Genomic DNA, 20891 nt, shown 5'->3' on the forward strand with positions numbered 1-20891 from the left:
GGTTCATAAGGATTATTCTGCCAAAAAACCAACAGAGCATTATGAAAATTAAAGTCTGTGATAGAAGTTTCTGCAAGGAGACTGCTGGTAAAACCGAGGCTGGAACATGACTGTTGCAAATCACCACAGTGGGACGTTTGAAGTGCATAAAGACACAAAGTGCAATGCATTTTCAAACTAAACACAAACTGAACAACCAGTCGCACATCCGATGGTGACTGGAGTACACAAAGGAGATAACCGTAGATGCCTTTCTGAGGACATCAGAATTCAAATGTGCAAGATATCTTTGCACATGACCAGAAGTTTGAGAACTGACTGCACCTTGTAGTCAGTTCTTGTTCTTTTGATGAGAGAGAAAAAAGAGTCACGAACCTGCAAATGATTAAAAAGTTTAAACACTAACAATACGTACACTGTTGGCGAATAGAAAGAACATCAGAGTCTACTACAACATATGTTTGTGACAAGAAAAATGCCCACCTCTTGTTTTGACTAGATCTTTGCACTTTCTCACTTCATGAGATCATCACCTGGAGTTCTCACACATGCTCAGCATGTGGTGGGTGCTTTTCCTCAACGTCAAGCCCAAACTCATCCCAGATTATGTCAGTTGGGTTGAGGTGGGGTCATTGGAGAAGGTAGCTCATCTGATGCAGCATTCCACGTGGCTGCCTCTGGGTCAAACATTTCTTACAGAGCCTGGAGGTGTGTTTTGACTCACTGTCCCACTGAAACACAGCGATGACCCCAAGCTCAAGCCAGTTCAGTATCACCCTTAATTCTGAGTGATACAACATCCATCCTCCATGCTTTACAGTGGGACCCCATCATATAGAACCATCCATTCACCATCCACCGCTTACAAAGAAACATCTGCTCCAACTTCACATTGGGCTCATCAGATCAAAGTCTGCTGTCCATTCCATGTGTTTCACGCTCCAAACAGTTCTTCTCATTGGTCCCCCTCTTTAGTGATTTCTTTGCAGCAGTTCTATCATGAAGGCCTGACACTGAGATGCTTTAGCTGCTTGAAATCTGAAAACTGAGCTGTGGTTAGTTAGTGGTCTCTGAGGCGGATAACTCTGCAGGAGTGTGCCTTCACTGGAACATGCAGACGAGGAAACTTGAAAACCTCAGATCTTCCCGTTCATGTCAGACTATTGCTGTTCTGTGATTTTCTGAATGCCAACAAACAATGCTTGTTAAGCTTTGATAAGGCTCGCCTGCTGAATTAAGTCAATTCCAGGTGTTGACTTAATGAAGTTGGCAGGGAAACTGTCAAAAGAGTGGAAAGATATCATCAAGCTAAAAAATGAAAATATAAGGAAAACTATATTTTTCAGTTTTATCCTCGTTGTAAAATTACATTTCTGTTAATTAATGATGAGACACCTTCATAATTGTTCTATTTTAACAAAAATCTAAGACCTGCTCCAAAGTTGTTACCTTCATGAAGAGAGTAGAGATGTTGCTGAACTTATTTTAAGCCTGTCAGCACACATGAACACTTCCAGCATGCACTCTATGTGATACATGAAATTAATGTTTTATTGAATCTTTCTTCCTGCCATTGCATGATCTATTTGGCCAGCTGTTGAGCAACAATACTCAAACTCTCATTGTTGTTGTAGTCACTGTTTATCTTGTATCGGCAGAATAACAGAGTTCTTTACTCTCAGAACAGAGTATTTTGATTTTCCCATCAAAGATTTCTTGTTTCATTACTGATAGAGTCATGTTGTTCATGCTTGTTGTAGTGCAGCTTTTGGTTGCTGAAACTACAGATTATGCTGAACTTTAATATGATTCTGTGTCTTTGTACCTCATTAGGAGCTTATTTGACATTGTGTCCCTGAATATCTTTGTTCACATACTGGTCTGACAAAGGTCTGAAAGGAATTTGAAAATCTTTTATTGCTTTTGATAAAAATCAGCTCAACCATGTGAGTGAACCTTTCAAAAACATTGAATTCTGTGACACCTCAGAATGCGTTTGCTCCATTTCTGCTTCAATGACAGCAGCACTGGAGCTGCATGGACTCCACAGGGCTATTAAGGACCTGATAACCTTATCCTAGCATCACCTGATAAAGGTTTTCTGTGATGTCAGGAAAGGTTAGCTTTGTTTTGAGGAGTTGAGGTCAGGTGACTATGGAGGAAAGTCCATGACAATCAGCACTCCTTAGTCTTGTTTGTGTTTGGTGTGTTTGGGCTGATTGCAGTATGAATCACGACTCATAAAGATGAAGCCAGAGGGTGGAGCATGTTTCTGCAGTGCTACGTCTCACGGCTCTGGATAGACTCGATATACTGTAGGTGTCTCCTTCAGGGTGAAATAAATCCTGCACACTTGTTTATTAGCAGCACCATGTTTCAATGTGGGTCCTAAATGATTCGTCTTTCTTTCATTTTTTTGGCAAATTCTTCAAGTCTGTGATTAAGTTGCTTTTCTATTTATCAAAGTATTTCAAAGTTGCACTGGGTGGGTCCGAATCTGAGATATTCCCTCACTTATTCTTGTGTGTTCAGATATTTCTAAATCTTCTTTCAAGTTTAACACATTTTTAAGATACTGAAATTTCCTCTTAAGGGATGAACAAACAACCTTATAAACCATCTGCCAAAAAAAGAAAAAAAATTGTATATATATATATATATATATATATATATATATATATATATATATATATATATATATATATATATATATGAGAGCGTACACTCACGGGCCACTTTATTAGGTACAACTTGCTAGTGGTGTGCCTAATAAAGATCTGGTGACTGTGGAGGCCATTGGAGTACAGTGAACTCATTGTCATGTTCAAGAAACCAGTTTGAGATGATATGAGCTTTGTGACATGGTGCATTATCCTGCTGGAAGTAGCCATCAGAAGATGGTTCAATGTGCTCATAAAGGGATGGACATATACATATATATAAATATATACTGTATATATATATATATATCAATTAATTAATTCTAAATATATACACACACACAGACCGAAGGGGTCTCAAAATTAAAGCAAATGAACCCGAAATTTAATTTTCGTTCCGTTACATCACTAATTCGACTGCGACTGAAATCGAGACTCCTCAAACCAGTCAACGTTTTTCCAATCTTCTTTTGCCCAGTTCTGGTGAGCCTGTGTGAATTGCAGTCTCAGTTTCCTGTTGTTAGTTGACAGGAGCTGCCCCCGGTGTGGTCTCCTGCTGCTGCAGCCCATCTTCTTCAAGGTCCCACGTGCTGTGTGTTCAGAGATGGTATTCTGCATTCCAACAAGTGCTTATTGGAGTTACCGTCTGGCACCAACAACCATGCCACGTTCAAAGTCACTTAAACTTAAACTTAACTTAAATCCCCTTTCTTCCCCTTTCTGATGCTCACTTTGAACTTCAGCAGGTTGTCTCTACATACCTAAATGCATTGAGTTGATTGGCTGATCAGCTGTTTGTGTTAACAAGCAATTGAACAGATGTGCCTAATAAAGTGGCCGGTGAGTGAATATAAGGTCTATAAAGCAAGATCATCTTTTTTTGTAATAGTGCCTTATTTTACTATTATTACACATGAATATGACCTAAAAAGGATTGGCAGAGATCAGGATTTTCTTTTCTGTATGAAAGAAAAAACCAAGCCAACCATGTATGAAAACTATTTGCCCCGCAGAGGAAACAGTGAGGGACAGTGGGCCCCAGCTGGAGACCCCGTGGCACAGGCCTGTTATCACTAATTGTAGAAGCTATCTGCTGCGTCCATGTGCCTGAACATACAGTGTAAAGACACTCCCAGTCTTCATATAGCCTATTTTAAACAAACATCCTCATATATATTTATCACACTCCACACTTTATTCAGACAATTTCACAGAAAACTCAAAGCACAACGTGATGAATTAAGACATTTTAAAATAGGGGCATTTGCAGAGTTTAAAAGTATATATTATGAAGCATCAGTTCTGTAGATAAAGTGTGATTAGTAGTTTTAGGCTTGTTGGAGTCACTTATTCATCTAAATCTTTGATAGTTGGTCCCCTAACTGGTTAACTGGAGATCGCCTGTATGCAGGCAGGTGGCTGAGGTTGAAATATTCCTCTTTAAGGAAGGTCAGATGTTGAAGTACTTTACATATTCAGTTGTCTTATAGCAGGACTAACTAAGGCAACACAGATGAGCCCTATCAGCATTTCAACAAGCAGGCCTGTGTGAGTTATCACTGAGGGCCAGAACCAAAGACCCACCTCGTCATATTGTGTGCACACAACACAACATACAGTATCATCCCTTAATGAGGAATAAACACAATACAGGTCATCTTTAATTCACTTCAGATCAATATTGTACCGACTACATGTTACATCCAGCCTGACCACGATCACATGCTATATTCATTATTTCAGTCCTGACATTATAGCTAATAAGGATTTGACACGTTTGAATTCAATCTTCAGTTACATTTTTTCTGCTCAATCTAAAAACAGTCATAAACAACCATGAATTTTTGGCACAATGATAGTCGACTTAAACTTAAAACTAGTTTTTGTTTGTTGCATGCTGCAAACCTTATGAATTCACATCTAAATTCACCTAATATCTGAACAATTAAAAATAAGTTCAAACAATTCGTGCACTGAATTAGAATGTGTTTGGGATATCCAGGTGTTGCAGTACTTGTTCAAGCAGCACATTAAACTTGTCATTTGACTGCGGTTTACAGTATCTGTCTGAGGGGACGCTTGAGGCAAAAATACCTAAAATAGTTCCTTGTTGAGTTTGGCGCCCCCTAGTGTAAATATGATTACAAAGCACTGCCTTGCTGAATGATTCCCAGAGCTTCAGAAAGAAAGAAAGATGAAGCTATGCACAGGAAATGTTATAAAATCCCTGATCTCTTCTCTTCAGTGGTGTTCACTTGAGAAGTTATTTCCGGTTTAATCAGTGGTGAAAAGTTTTTTCAGACCTTTCTAAGGAAATACAAATTCACATTTCACTTAAACTGACGTGTTTATGTTGCCCAGTGCAGGAGTTAATGCATTGAAGTAGCTCTACACTACAGCTACTATAGTCACGTTTAATGTTTAGCCTAAACAGAAATACCTGTTTTACAGTAACATAACTAATGTTGCTAGCCTGCAATCTCAATGGACTCATTTAGGAAAACACCCAAAAGAGGAGCTCTATGTTTCACAACAAGCACACCCACTGAGGAATTCTTCGAAAACAGGTGTGGGTATAATGCACAGTGTGCTCGAAATAAGAAAAGAGACAAAAACAGAACTTGAACAATCATTGCCTTTATTCAAAATATAGTTTTGACATTAGTGTAAATAATTCAACATGATTTTTTTTTGGAAAAAGAGCTGACATCTCATCTCTGTGAACCTGACAGACCAGTGAGTGATGGCCTTCAGATGCACAATTGATCATGGCTCAAAGTGCTGACAAGTTGAATAACAGACTGCCTCCAACAGAAAAAAGGGATGGCAGAACAACAGGTTCAAAGCAGAGACTTGGCAGAGCTCATGCTGCAGCCGCTTACACTAACGGCTTTGTGAACAACCCTTTTATTGTTGGAAGCTATTCAGATTTGATATGAAATTAGACCATGATTAATGTTTCCTGCCACAAATGACGACACTGCAGCAGTATTCAGCAGCTGTAAACTTGGTAAACAGAGTTATCAGATCTCAGATCAATTCTTTTTAAAGAGATTACTTAACATGGTGTGGAGTCTCCCTCTCTCTTCAGAGATTTGATCGAACTTCTTTGTAACATCTCTGCACTTCAATGAAAATCATTCACTGCAGAATAAACCAACAAACACTTGAAAAAAAAAAAAAAAAAAAGATTCAGACATTTAGGCAATCAGAGAATATCAGGCAATGAGGCTACAGAAAAAGAAAAGTGAGTTCCCTTCAACCCATCTGCCACAAATTCTCCCCGTCTCCGTTCCTATAAGACGGAAAGTCCAGGAATGGATTCATCATACCATAACCTTTTAAATTTTCAGCTACGGTAATCATTAACAGCCTGAACCACCCCATGGGAACGGAGAGAGGAGCCAGAGGGGCAGAGCAGAGTTTGGTAACCTGGGTCACAGAATGCAGCTTCGTCCCAGCCTGTTTCAGCAGGGCCTGAGAGAGAGAGACCCGAGGTGGCATTGCTGGTACACCTGCCCTCCTTGATGCTGCTGATGTTAGAGCGCCACAGAGCGAGGTTTACATGATGACACACGGCGGGCGGCTTTTGGTGATCTTCTGCACAGGTTTCCCATCGTAAGCATTCTGGACAGCGTTCATGATCTGTGGAAGGAAAACAACATCATAAACCGTACTGTTGTGCAATAACTTGCATACAACATGTGTGCATGTTACTTACGTCATCCTCGTATGGGAAACCCCTTGTCTCAAGCTTGGAAAAGGCCAGCTGCCCATTGATTTCTATCTCAAAGCTGCCTAAAATATGAGAAAGCAACTTTTACTATCTTTGCCTTCAGTCATCAGTGCTGACATAATATTCAGGATGCCAATCCAATGCAATCAGAGCGTTTTCAGAATAGGGTTTGAACATTATGTCTGACAGCAGAATGTATAATCTACCTGATCTTCCCACGGAGCCCGACACATCCGCATCGGGAAACTCACCCTTGACAGTCTGGGCGAGCTCCCGATAGCGGGGTTCGTATCCTCATGCGCCACTGCATGAAAAGAAAAACATATACGTGTTAAACAACTTGCGGAATACACAATAAAGTGCCACTCAGGCTCAACACAATTCAGCTGAGCTATGAGCTAATGATGCTAATGGTAGATAATCAATCAGAGTAACTGTCTGTAAAGTGAGAATTACCGGAAAAAAACACACAAAAAAGCAAAAAAAAAAAATCTAATTACCAGTATTCGACTTTAACGGTCACCCCCATGTTTATAGTTTCTTCCGAAACGCACGTCTTCAGATCCCCTTCAGGTCTGTTTACTGCGGTAACAATCAGCTTGTATAACTGAGACCTGGAAGGGGCGGGGCGTACCACACGTAACACGTTACGTGTGCGTAACATTAATACGGCACTTAAAAAAAAGGACACAGGAGAAAACGCTGTCAATCATACTTATTTGACATCAACAAATTACAGCAATTAATTTTTTTTTATCACGTTACAAAAAACAAACAAGCAGAATCAAATAAGAGCAAAGAAAATGCGAGATCTACAGGATCTACAACTACAAGATCAATCCTGATAAAACTAACCTCCTAACACACTCAACTTATGGTTAAAACAGGAAACGAGTCTTTTCAAACCCTGGTTTCCTTTAAGCGTCCTGTTTAGTAGCACAATCGTCAGACGGGAGACTGACTTCTCTCTGGGTTGAATCGTATTTCATCATTATATTATTTATATAAAAGATTTAAACACATCCTTTAGAATGTGTATATAATATATTTTCAAATTGGAAGTTTAAATGTAAAAAGTACTAAAAATATCCATATGTCTGCTAGATAATTCCCTGACCCCTGACAGTTGGACTATTGCAGTGCTTGGTGGTTCTTCCTGGTTTGTTGTGAGCTTTAATGACTTGTTCTTAGTCCCCAAACCTCACCTACTTTGTAGGCAGACAGCATGGGCCACTGCCTCAGGGTTTCAGATCCAGGGTCCCTCCAGATTTCAGGTTCTTGGTTGATTTAGGTAATTTATTTGCAAATTGGTGAGGTAATTTGCACAAGCCACAAATTGTTACAAGATGCACTTCTCCCCGAGGCTGTTATCATGGAGTATGCAGCATCCCTCCCATGCTAATCACTGCAGAGTGGAGCTGAGGAGACTGATCTTCTAAGGACAATGACTCCTATCTTCTTTACCCTTTACACCCCTGATTTCAAGCTTTCATTCAGACCTCAAGATCTCACATAACATAGAAAATTTGATTTGTAGGAAAGCAGAATTAAGAGGTGGGAGGTTATGAGAATGACATGCCAGTGAGGTGAGCTGCCCTGAAATTAAGCATGGAGTAGGATTCCGTTATATCAGCAGCCAAGAGAGCAAACATACATAAACTGTAATGAACAATAACCATCACCCCCTGCTTCACATTGACAACAAAGAGAAGCTCAGGATGTTCAGTGGCAAACTGCCATGTTAATCCTGTTTAACAGACTCAGAAAGGAAGTGTTTTGTATCCCTCTTAGCAGTGATTCAACTCCTCTTATGAATGAAGGACTGAAAATAACTTCATGCTCACCTGTTACGCACTTTGTGGGTCTTTGATCATATAATGAAGGTGTCACGTGGTTTGCTGTCTGTACCTAATGAAACTAAATGAAATGTAAATTCAGAGACAGCAGAATATTGGGGATGGTGGGTCACAACAGTCATTAATGTAATTAAAGCATCATTAGCTAGAAAAAGCACGCTTTGTATGTCATAACCTTCAATCTTATAGTCTCTCGCCGGTCCGGCTTTATTTATAGACAAATTCCATCCTCCTCTCTTTATGATAATCCACAGACATGTACGGGAGGCAACGCAGCCAAGAGAAATGTTACAAAAAAGAGAGAATAGACTATTTGAAGTAAATTTATGGAGCATCCCTTGTGCACATCCTCAACAATTAGCGCTACGTGCTTGCAAATGTGTGCAAAACTCATTTTGCGTAAAAAGGGTAAACTTAAGGGTCAATTTAAGGGTAAATTTCAGTTATTTTGTTTAATTGAGAGCACATAGCTGCACTACCCAAAATGTAATTTAACCCGTTGGCGGAACTAGTGGAAATGTAATTTTTCCGTTCCACTAGTTCGACTGCGACTGAAATCGAGACTCGTCAGACCAGGCAGCGTTTTTCCAGTCTTCTATTGTCCAGTTCTGGTGAGCCTGTGTGAATTGTAGTCTCATTTTCCTGTTGTTAGCTGCAGGAGCGGCACCCGGTGTGGTCTCCTGCGGCTGTTACATGCCTCTGTTATAGATAATTTTCTTTACACATGCACAAAAGCTGTTAAATAAAGACAATGCCAACCCGAAATTATATTTCCTGCATCGCTTTGGCGCCCCCTCTAGTGCAACTATGCGCCGCATATAGTGCATACCCACTGTTTGCGCAACTGGTGGGATTTTGGGGGGGTTTAACTCCTATATGCCCATCTAACACAGCTAAAAGAAAAAAAGTTCGTGAAAGTATGTAAACGAGGAGCTCAATGTGAAAGGAATGACACAACTGTGGCTGCATATGGCAAGCCATGATATCCTGTTGTTAATAGCTATGTTGAAGAGAAGGCAGATGACTCTATGGTTGCCAAAACTCTATGACTCACACCAAAGCAATGCAATGGGTTAACTAGCATTTCAGGCCAAAGAAAAAACACGAGTATTTTATTTAGACATAACGTTTTTCTTCAGGTTCCCATACGTCTCTGCATTTTCCACCCAAATTCATTGTCTTATTATTCTAAGGTGACTTATTATAAGCTCTTCTTGTCCTGAACATGATATCTCCTGTCCGGTGTGCCTGTTTCTGTACTTAGTAAACTATACACTCTTTTCAGAGTCAGCTGTCAACCTGCAACTGAGAGGTGTGGCTCTTCCTGTCCACTGAGTTCGCCTGATTACTCATTACAGATGACCTTCAGACTCATAAAGCTATAAAACAGAAATCTCTTGTGTTGCTCCTTCAGCAGTGAACTTCACTTGCATTTAATAAAGAAGACGGAAACAGGCGAGATGAGAAGAAACAATGCTTGGGTTTAAATCTACTGCTTACAGGTGGTACAGAATTTGAGATGGGAACCAGAGAGCTGTCAGCATGTAAGTTATAATATACTAACCGCATTATATCTTTGTTCTATAACCTTACTCAACTAATTCTTTGTACTTTCATCAGGGGGTGGGTGGTGCACATCGCAGTTAAGTATTGTACTTCTCGGAGGCAGAAACTCTGGGAAGAACTCTGTGGGGAACTTAATCCTGGGCAAAGAAGAGTTTGTCACCAAAGAGAGGACCACCTGCTCCCGGAGGCTGGGCATGGTGGCCGGGCGATGGCTCACAGTGGTGGACACTCCCGGCTGGTGGTGCGACTTCAGCGCACAGGACACATCAAAGCTGGTCAAGAGGGAGATCATAACCAGCGTCTCTCTGTGCTCGCCAGGGCCTCACGTCTTTCTGCTTACAGTCAAGGCGAGCTCAGCCTTCTCAGAGAGGCGCCGTAGAGCTGTGGAGGAGCATGTAGCCCTGCTGGGCGACAGGGTGTGGAGCCACTGCGTGGTCATCTTCACCTTTGCCGACAGGTTTGAATACACACAAGCGGAAGGGTGTGTGGAACGGGGTGGAGAGGCCCTCCGCTGGCTCTCGGAGAAGTGCGGTCAGAGGGTCCACAGTCTCGTCTTGAACGAGGACACCGAAGTGAAAGAGCTGCTGGTGAAGATACAAAAACTTGTGGCAGAATATGGAAACAGAGTTTTTGAGATACAGGAAAACGTTTTGCAGGCAACGGCCGAAGAGAAAAGAGGAGTGGAAGAGAGGGCTCAGCTGAGGTTTCTCAGGATGAAACAATACAGGTCTCTCATGCGAGGTGAGTGAATGGCTCAGAAGGCCATCAAAGAGAAAATCTTATTAAAGGTACTCCACAAAGAACTGAAATCAGTCAAGCCCACCTTTGAGACCTTTTAGGTTTAGTTATGTCAGAGTTAAGTCATTATCAATGTTGCTTTTAATGCAAATACCAGCTGTTAATTATATTCTGAAGGTGTTGCTATGGCAACACTAAGTATTCATCCCTGTGCATGAGACTTTTCCTGCAGGCCTACCAAGTGTATTTGTCCAGGATAAAGCTGGCAACACCCGCTTCTTATTATCATCAGAAACTCTCACCAACTGATCCACTTCTTCCTTTCTCTGACACGCAGCCTTACGCCCTCATTTCAGCTGATTGATATGGATCAGCACTCTTTAATACTTGTTATTCTGTTTTTCAACTGCACATAGTGTTCCATCACCCCAAGCAAGACTCTTAACTGATCATAGCAGCATTACATGAAACTGCTATGGAGACGTGTGACAGAAACAATAATACTTGGTATTCTGAGTAAACTCCAAGCACTAGGAACAGAAACATCCATTCAGAACCTCATACTCATCCTTTCTGAGGATGAAATTGATTGTGAACAACTAGTTTACCTTCTGTGGACCCTCATTTGGCCAAAGTTAAAAAGAAGAAGTTGATATTCAACACTATAATCCTCAATGTAGTGCCATATCCAAACTCAAAAAAGTGCAAAAAAGGAGAGCACATCTCAATATCCAAGTTAAGGAGGAAGTTAAGGATTTCACTTGTTTACTGGCTCACATCACAGTGGAAAGGAGAGAGTTTAATTTTATCAGTCAGGATCCAATCATCTGATTCATTGTGTCCTTTCCCAACCACAAAATATCTTAATCTCAAGAACCTATCAATGTCTGTGTGTATCTTACAGAACAACTCAGGCACAATCTTAACAGTCATTCACATTACCCAGCAAACACTTCCAGCTCATATTGTCTTGAAGTCCATTTGGTGTCAGTTTTAAGTTTGCATAGCCGAAACATTTTCCTCCGAGCCAATTACCTTTAACGCCCCATATCTCTAGCTGACATTACGATCCGCTTAATTCCTAAAAACCGCAGTGAGCAGGGTGAACCATTATTTACCTTTTCTGTTTTTCCGTTGAATATTCCAAAGTGCCTGTACAGATTTCTTGTGCTCAGGAATTAACTCAGGGCTCATTTGGTTTCCCAAACATATGCTAAACCACAGGGATATCATAACTGAATGGAATAGTTAATGACACCAATTGACTTTTTTTACATGGTTTTTATTGACTCTGTATCTTATGACAGAATTTTACGGAAGTATAAAGTTTATTGGAGCCAAATACGTAAGGAGTCAGTCTTTAGTGGCGAGCAGTGGTATTGCACTTTGAGGCACTTCATCATTGGCTTAGATTCTGACCCTGAATGAGATAATCACATGTACAAAACAAAGCTTTCTTTTAGTCTTCCCTGTCTATGTGCCACAGTTGTTTTAGTCCACTGCCTACACCTTAAGTGTCACCTTTTAATCCCTATTCAAACATGATACTTCAATAAAAAACATCAAATAATCAGGAATGATCCATGATGGAAAAATAGAATAGAGCAGAACAAGCTTGTTCTGTTCTATACAATAGAAATGTAGCTGCTTCTGTGTTTGTGAAAACACAATCTTAAAAACAGGTTACACATGCATGTTGCATTCGGCGGACATTTTCAGATCAGAAACAACCAGTTAAACTTATGTCCTGGTGCCACAAAGCTGGCTAGTTTTCCAGGATGGAAAATGCAACTTCCTGCTTCCTTACTGCAAGCTTTTCAGAATCAATGGACTGCGTCACTGGCTTTGATCTTATCCTGCAGCTCTGGTGAAAACAGCAACTATGCAAATAACACGAAACATTCCTGTTACCTCAACCTTTGCATGCTTAGTAGGCTTAAAATCTATTGAACTGTGGTTTGAATAAACTCTTTAAGATAAAAAAAAAACATTTCTCCATCTGCTCTTTATCTTTCCTTTGGTTTTTTTCAGAGAACTTAAGGCCCGTCACTAATGTCCGCATTGTGCTGCTTGGAGCAAAGGGCTCGGGGAAGAGTTCAGCTTTTAACACAATCCTGGCCAGAGAGAGCAGCCAGGGACTCAGGAGAACAGCCCAGTGTCAGGTGGGAGAAGGGGCAGTGTTTGGGAGACAGGTGGCGGTGGTGGACACACCTGGCTGGTGGATGAACTACTTCTGTGATGAGAGTTCCCTCTTCGATCGAAGGGAGATGGTGCTGAGTCTGTCCCTCTGTCCTCCGGGACCTCATGTCTTTCTGCTGGTGATCCGCGTGGACCGAGCTTTCACCGAAACCTACAGGAGAGCGGCGCAGGAGCACCTGGAGCTCATCAGTGAACACATCTGGAGTCGAGTCATCTTGTTGTTCAGCGTTGGGGACTGGCTGGGAGGGACGATGACCGAGCAGTACATTGAGAGCGAGGGAGAGCCTCTGCGGTGGCTTGCTGAGAAATGCGGCAACAGATATCACGTTCTGAACAATAAAACCAAAGGAGATGGATTTCAAGTCCGAGAACTGATTGGGAAGATTGAGGAAATGATGACAGGCTGTGACGGCTGGCATTATGAGATTGAGAGAAAAGTGTCAGAGGAGTTGGGAAGGAGGATGAGGGAAGAAGCAGAGAGAGCGAGAGAAAGGCAGATGAAGAAGGAGAAACAAAGGCAGATGGCCAGGTCTCAGCTTGGTGAGTTGGATACATTTAGTAAACAATGTCAGCATGATATTGTCTCTGTGATTCAGGCCATTAAACGATAACTAGCTGATGAAATGTTGTGTTCAGACTCTCTAATAACTGTATAAAACTTCTCTCTGACAGAGAAGCTCAACCCTCTACCACAGATGAGAGTTATACTTATTGGTGGAAGGAAAGTGGGCAAAAGTTCCTGTGGAAACACTATCCTCAGCAGAAAGAGCTTTGACACAGACACCCGAAATACCTCCTGCACCGAAAAACAAGCCACAATCACTGGCAAGAAGGTGGCAGTGGTGGACACACCGGGCTGCTTCCCTGTGACCTCTGACCTCCTGACGACGACCTCTGCTTTTCTCATTGTTGTCAATATTAGCTCCTCATTCAAAGAGGTCCACAGGGAAGCCACGGAGAAGCAGCTGGAGGCTGGAGGAGGCCAGCTGTGGAGCAGAGCAATGGTGTTGTTCAGCTATGGCGACTGGCTGGGAGACACAAGCATCGAGCAGCGCATCGAGGGTGAAGGAGAGCCGCTGCAGAGGCTCGTTGAGCAGTGTGGGAACAGATACCATGTTTTAGACAACAAGAACTGGGGGGATGGTGCTCAGGTTCGGGAGCTAGTTGAGCTGGTGGAGGAAATGCTGGTTGGAGAGAGGATGTCTGATCTCCATAAAGGTGATCGCATATGGAAAAGTGTTCGTTCAGCACAAGAGCAGCATCCAGATGCAACGCAGTGTCAAAAGGGTTTAAAGGAGCAAATGAGCAGCAGGCATCAGCTCCACCGTGACTGTGAGTACAAACCAACTGTAGAAGTTAGATGTGAGCGTGCACGGTAGTGCATCTGTGACCTGTCCAGGGTGTACCCCACCTCTGGCCCAATGACACCTGGGACAGGCCTTATAATAAGTCCTCTGTGACCCTCAATTTGATAAAGTGGGTATAGAAAATGGATGAACAGTAAACAGTAAAATGTGTATGTTTACAACAGTAAAAGTAAATGTGACAGTCAAAAATAAGCTAATTCAAACCTATTAAAACATTTGTTTGTGAACTACAAATTTCTATATTTAAAGAGAAATATAAAATGAAATGAACATAGAGAGAAAATCTAAGAAAATCTTATTTATGGTGTAGATGATGTTTTCATTTCTCTAAATGAGAGATAAGCAGATTAATATTGAGATCGCTGTTAAAAATCAAGCTTGACTCCTGTGAAATCCCACCATGTGTGTTTTTTTTCTTTTACAGTACCTAAATCAGCAACTTCCATGCCAAATGGGTCCCTGACCTGCTTAGAGGGCTCAGATTCTGCTCAGGTAGTGGCACTACCAGCAGGAAGAGCCAGACGACGGGCTGGATTCACCTTTATGGACAGAGACATCTTCATGTCCTACATAACTTCAGTGCTCTCTGCTAAACAAGGACTGAGGTGGCAAACAGAGGATCTGCCTATCCGGTTTCCTGCTCCTCAAACCCACCAGCAACTCAGCACTGACAACCACATGCTCTCACCCAGACATCAAACAATGCTTCTGGTTTCATGTCCGGCGCAACACATGGCGCCCTCAGAGGAGGATGTCATCAGTGTTCAGTCCCTCTGCCACCCTGCACTGAGAGAGCGGACTATCCAGAGGCTCTCAGAGTCTGGAGGCTTGCAGGCTCTGATAGACCAGTGGGGCAACAGGAGCCTGGAGGAGCTTGAATCTTTCATTGACTATTATTTTGAGATGGTGTGGGAGCAAACCATGGGGTCATTTCAACCCTCTGAACCCGACCATACCACCACAGAGCAGGACACCGTGTTCAGGAAAGTTGGAGAGGAAGAGGTGCTCCTATCCATCGATAAGAAACTGTCAAAGTTGGAGGTTCTGGAAGAGATCAGGAGCAACTTGGCAGAGCTGAGGCTGAACATGGAGGGCAGCTGGAGAGCCATACAAGAACTCAGAGACAAAAGCAGAAATGATTCGAACAATACATGCTGATTCATGGAGTCAGAAATGAAAAAATAACGGCACAACTAATCATAATTATATCCACTCATGGGAATATTTAAAAAATGATTTAAAAAAAAAGAAGCAACAACTGCTTTATTATTTGTATCCACAAGAGGGAGCTGTTGTATAAGAGTAGGTTATGTATCTCAGTGTATCTGTGACTTCTGTGTTTGTTTCCTTTGAAAATATTAGAAATTTTAAAAGGATACGTTGAAACCTAATTAAGAGTAAATGATGGAAACCAATTTTAGAGAATAAAATTCCAAAGTTTCAGTCATGTACATGGCCCAAAATCAGCGGATGCCTTAGATATCACAAATGAAAAATATCTTAATTTAGTTGAGACTGGTTTAGTTTCTTGTGTTGTAATCCAGTAAATTGTTTTAATATAGCTATAAAAAGGGATATACAACCTGTACCACAGAACAAAAGCTTCCTCTGTTGGTTTAATGCACACAAATGATGATGTAGAGAAACAAAAACACTATTGTTTCGACATATTTATGAAGAATACTTGCTAGATTTGCATCGTACCAAATCCGCTCAGCCTGGTGCAACGTATCAAATCAAATCAAAGTTTAGAGTTGAATTGTTTAGGAATAACACACACAAATACATGTGTGTTTTTTCAAGTATAAGTTTAACTACAGGATTCTTCAGACCTCACATACAGCATATGATGAATTAAATACTATTCTCTACTATACTTTCTTTTTCACTTCCCTTTTACTCAAAAGGCAGTTATTCTCAAATAAAGACGATTTTGCTCCTGAACTGCCTGATTTCCCTCATTTGTTGTTCAGATTGTCTGTTTTTACCTTATAATAATGGCTTAGTGGCTCGTTTAGTTCACATCAAATAAAGAATAAGCAACACTTGAGCAGCCTCAGTCACTTTTAATAATCTGAGCAGATCTGACCTTTTACAGGGGGAGGACTAAAAAAAAAAGACAAGTACTAAACATACTTTCAGAAAGAAGATAACACAAGCTGCTGAGGTAACATACAGAATGTGGAACATTCAATTATTTAGCCTCCGTTCTATAGACACCCCCAATTGAAATCATCCACCTGTAATGTACTTAAAACAGGTTTTTTTTTAACAGTGTTTGGCATTTTGGGTCCAAAAATGTCTTAGGAAGGTTTTCTGGTTGGCACTATGGCTGCTAAGATATCTAAAAAAAAAAAATCCAAGGGCAATCAAAAGCTGTTATTATCATTTTTACAGCACTCGTGCTGTCCAGATATTGAAGACCTTGAAAAAGCATTTGGAGGAACCCCTGTGTCGTAAAGTAATTTAGTTAAGACAGTGGACAAACATAAAGAAGAAGCCTTGAAATGCTGAAATTAGACATGTTTCTTTATCCTACAGTCTGTGTCTTCTAAATCCAGTGTGTACCCCAAAAGACCCAAGAATCTGACAGTGGTTATAAACAGGAAGTTGATCCAGCTTATTATTTCTCTGTTGAGAAGACAGAACATTGTGCCGCTTTCATTCAAACGATCTTATTTGTTAGTTTGTTTTTTGAAACTCAGACTTTATCGGAGGGTTTCAAGTGAGTCACACACAGAAACACACACTAAACAGCAGAATGCAGAAGCTAATAGGGCTCTGGCACAATAAACGGTCGCTGCCTTGCCGCTCCCCAGGCTTAAATTTGTATTTAAGGCAACACTCGTAGGCCGATGACGGTTTTAGTAGCTGTTTTAGTAAGTGTTTGAGCTCCCATATCCTCCTGCAGATGTAAAATAGGGAAAGATCTGAAATCTGAAGGCATTGAAGGTTACGTTTACTTCTCTGAGGCAACATTATCATGTTTCCATTCTGTTTTATCAAAAGCCACATTATACAATTTCGCAAGTTGGTGGCATCGCATGACCCGTGAGAGATAAGAGCTTTAAAAAAATCCTTTTAGCAGATAATTCAAAGGTGGTGAGCTGTGAGTGAGCTGAACACAGTTTGCTTTTATGGTGAGACTTTCTACTGCTGACTCATAACTAGTTAAATGTTTAGATTTTAATGTTAGAGTTTTGTTTATCTGCGTGTTGTGGACAGAGAGGCGAAATTAAAGATGAGGAAAACAGTTGTTGTTTCTCAAAGTTATGACGTAAGAAGCTAAAGTTTCAAAACGATGATGTGTAAAAGTCTTGACTTTAAAGCACACTGAGTCTGCAGAGATTCTAAAGACATGGAAATGAATCTGTAAATGAATCTGTAAAGCTTCATAAGCCCAATGGTGCTCTGAGATAAATGCTAAACACTCATCTTAAAGCACCAATACTTTATCATTTTCATGCTGACGACACAGTCATGTATACTTCTGCTTCCACACCTGTCCTTACCCACTACAACTTGCTTTTAACACGTTGCAATAAAATGTTTACGATTTAAAACTGCTTTTAAACGCAGATAAAACAAAAGTCATGACGTTTTCTAATTCAAGGTCCAAACTTTCAACCCTGCCTTCAGTTATCACTGCTCAGAGAACTCAGATAGAATCTGTCTCTATAATATCTGGGCATTTTAATTGACACTTCCCTTTCTTTTACTGCTCAGATTCAGCAGCTTGTTAAAAAACTAAAACTGAAACTTTTTCTTTCTCATAAGAGACGGGTTTCTGCTCCATTCATGTCTGTGCTGGACTATGCTGATGTCTTGCAGCCATATGCACGCCTCCCCTCAAAGCTTACAGTCCCTGGATACCGTGTAAATGGTAAATGGACTTTAATTGTATCGCCCTTTTCTAGTCTAACTGACCACTCAAAGCACTTCAACACTACATGCCACATTCACCCATTCACTCACACTCATACAGCACGTCTTAGTCTATAACTATGTGCTTTCTACTCATTCACACACATTCATACATTGATGGATGCATCCGTAGGCAATGTGGGGTTCAGTGTCCCAAGCATGCTTTGACATGTGGCCTGGGGAAGCCGGCCGATTGGTGGGTGACTGCTCTTCCTCCTGATCTCTGAGGTTCATCACCAATTTTAAATCTCTTACACATCATTGTTTGCTGTATGCTCGTGTTGGGTGGACTTCTTTGTCCTCTCATAGACTCAACTACTGGCATATTCTAAGTCTGCTCCCATCCTGCCTTCTGACCTACATCAGTCTGAGGAGCACAGACTCTTAGAATCTTCGATCTCAGGATCTTTATTCACTGTCTGTTCCTAAAGTCAGAACTGAACTGGGAAAAAAAGGTGTTCAGGTTTACGGCTCCATTTACGTGGAATGAATCCATAAAAGACCTGAAACTTAAAGATCTGGTTTCACTGGACTCTTTTAAGAGGATGTTGAGCGACTTGAGGCGGACACATCTGGCTGCAGATATTTTGACTGATGCACTTAATCTTTATCTCATGGGTAAATTTAGCAAAATTGCTAGGCTAAATTTAACCTCAATGAGGTTTTCCTGGTTAAATAAAGGTTAAAAAAAAAAAAAGTCACTATCTTAATTTGTGAGTTTTGCTGGTCTGTTGATCATAAACCAATAAAAACCCAGCTGCAGTAGATGAAAAGTCAGAGGGATCACTAAGAGGGACCCGGCTCGGCTGCACACTTTCCTGTATCAATATCACTGTACCAATATATATTGGTAAGACTCAGGGCATGTAACTGCTTTATCACAGTTACATGCCTAGTTGACTCAAGCTAGTTAAAGCTTGACTTGGACTAGAATACTTGCACAAAAGCGGAACCGAGTCATTGACTGAAGTATGTTGCTAAGTGACTTTTTAGAAAATGTTCAAGAAATTCTGCTGCTTCCAATTTCCTCTGTGGATTGTACATGAACATCATTGTACATGAACGTCCAGCTGAATTCACTGCACAAATGTTGTCTTTAAGTTACTTGAATGGTGTTTTGTGTCGGTTTTAAAATCATCATGTTTGTCAGGATATTAGAGCAGAGTGAGACAGTCTGGAGATGATTTTAAGCGACTGTAAGTTGATGTGAGGTCTTAATGGGCTGATTCTCTGATGCGTTTAGCTGTTTGACAAAAGAAATAAAAATATGTGAATGAGAGCAGCTGGGAATTCATCTGTTCATCCAGTTTTGACGAGCTCGATTTGATCAGACGAAAAAGTTCCCTTACATTTTAAACTTTCATTCGGGTTAACTCTTTTTTTGTATCATATTCAGAGTACACAACTTCACTACTTGAGTAAAAGTTACAGACCGCGACGTGCTTTTTCAGGTTTGAAGATGAGTAATTGTTGGCCGTGATATAATTTGTTAGCATAACCAACATTTAAACTGAAACAAATCAGTAATGGTCTATTTTTCACCATCAGTCATGTTTTTGTCTCATAAATCTTAAACATGGGTTTCAGATGAGGCCACGGGTGCTCGGCGGGAGTTTCTCCGTGTGTTCCTTCCTCTGTTGTATGGACTGTAGGGCGTGACGCAGGTACGGCAACACGACTAAGACAAACGATACACGAATCAGCAGAAACAGTTTTTTTCTCAGAATTGTGACAGAAACAGTTTTGAAAATAATCATCAGCTGACGTAAGCTCAAATGTAGCGAGAAACGAGAGCGTCAATAAAAATGCAGTGGAGTGAAAGTAAAAGTATCCCCCAAAAATAACACTCAAGTAAAGTACAGATACTCAAAAACTCAAGTAAATTTGCTTTGTTACTGTCCACCACTGATCTTATTGATGTGCTCAGTGATGTTGGAGGGGCAGATGACCTCTTCTACCTTTATATATGTCAGGTCTGTTACAGCAGCAAGACAAATCTGTGCATTTTGTGCAGAAGAAGCATAAAAAACGAGTTAAAAACGTCTTGTGTGAAGAAAACCCGAGTTAACAAATAAAAGTGATGGTATTCTTTACATCTCAGAAGAGTTTTAGGTTGTGTTCAGCCGGATCACACAAATAAAAACATGGCTGTGTCGGACGTCTTCATCGTTCACCCTCAGGTCATGTGTCAGCAGTTTATCTGTCGTAGTATGTAAACAGAAAGCTCTGTCCATCAATGCTACTCTCTGTGCATCAAGAGATTAGTTTTCCGTGCCAAAAACAACCAGACTACCCAACACTAAAGCAAGCAGCTTTCTGCCCTTACTGTTGATGACTATCTCAAGCCTTTAAAAGGACGATTTAGACTCCTAAAAAGGGGAAAAAAATCCACATCAACAAAAACATTTCACAAAACACTTTTTTTCTGAATGCGATGTATCTCGTGTTGGTTGTTTTTTGCCCCTCAGGGATCTGTATCTATGCTCCAATCAGACGAGTAAATATATTGATAAGATGATCAGTATTCCAATGACAAGAATCACATGTCATCTTCTGCGAGAGGTGTGACGTTTCTGGAAAGGAGAAGCTGAAGATCAACATCAGTGGCCGCCATATAAGACTTGCATTCGTTGTTTTCCACGACGGCATAATCTGTGTGTGAGTCCGCGGGCTTTTAAGTGTTGTCTGAACCTGGCATCATTCACTTCCTGATGTACACAACAGTGTTTCACTCTGGTAGAAAAATCTCAGCTGTGCAGAGGCAGGAAAGGGATGGTGACATTTTGAGGATGGACTTACTGGAAACATCACAGTGAAGGAGTGATTTGTCTGCAGTAATGGTCTA

The 20891-nt window shown here is 40.9% G+C and overlaps 2 protein-coding genes across 2 annotated transcripts; one reads left to right on the forward strand and one right to left on the reverse strand.

Annotated features, from left to right (window-relative positions):
* Window positions 1-5281: 5281 nt before the first annotated feature.
* On the reverse strand, window positions 5282-7030 carry LOC142371087 (migration and invasion enhancer 1-like). Its single transcript, XM_075453689.1, has 4 exons — window positions 6897-7030; window positions 6603-6700; window positions 6382-6458; window positions 5282-6305 (listed from the first exon to the last, which is right to left on the reverse strand). The coding sequence occupies exons 1-4, from the start codon at window positions 6923-6925 to the stop codon at window positions 6222-6224; spliced, it is 288 nt and encodes a 95-aa protein (XP_075309804.1). The 5' UTR covers window positions 6926-7030; the 3' UTR covers window positions 5282-6221.
* Window positions 7031-9771: 2741 nt separating this feature from the next.
* LOC142371878 (uncharacterized) lies at window positions 9772-15402 on the forward strand. Its single transcript, XM_075454619.1, has 5 exons — window positions 9772-9796; window positions 9873-10559; window positions 12588-13295; window positions 13428-14087; window positions 14547-15402. The coding sequence occupies exons 1-5, from the start codon at window positions 9772-9774 to the stop codon at window positions 15278-15280; spliced, it is 2814 nt and encodes a 937-aa protein (XP_075310734.1). The 3' UTR covers window positions 15281-15402.
* The last annotated feature ends 5489 nt before the right edge of the window (window positions 15403-20891 follow it).

This window comes from Odontesthes bonariensis, chromosome 21 (assembly GCF_027942865.1).
Source record: "Odontesthes bonariensis isolate fOdoBon6 chromosome 21, fOdoBon6.hap1, whole genome shotgun sequence".
Classification (NCBI taxonomy): Eukaryota; Metazoa; Chordata; class Actinopteri; order Atheriniformes; family Atherinopsidae; genus Odontesthes; species Odontesthes bonariensis.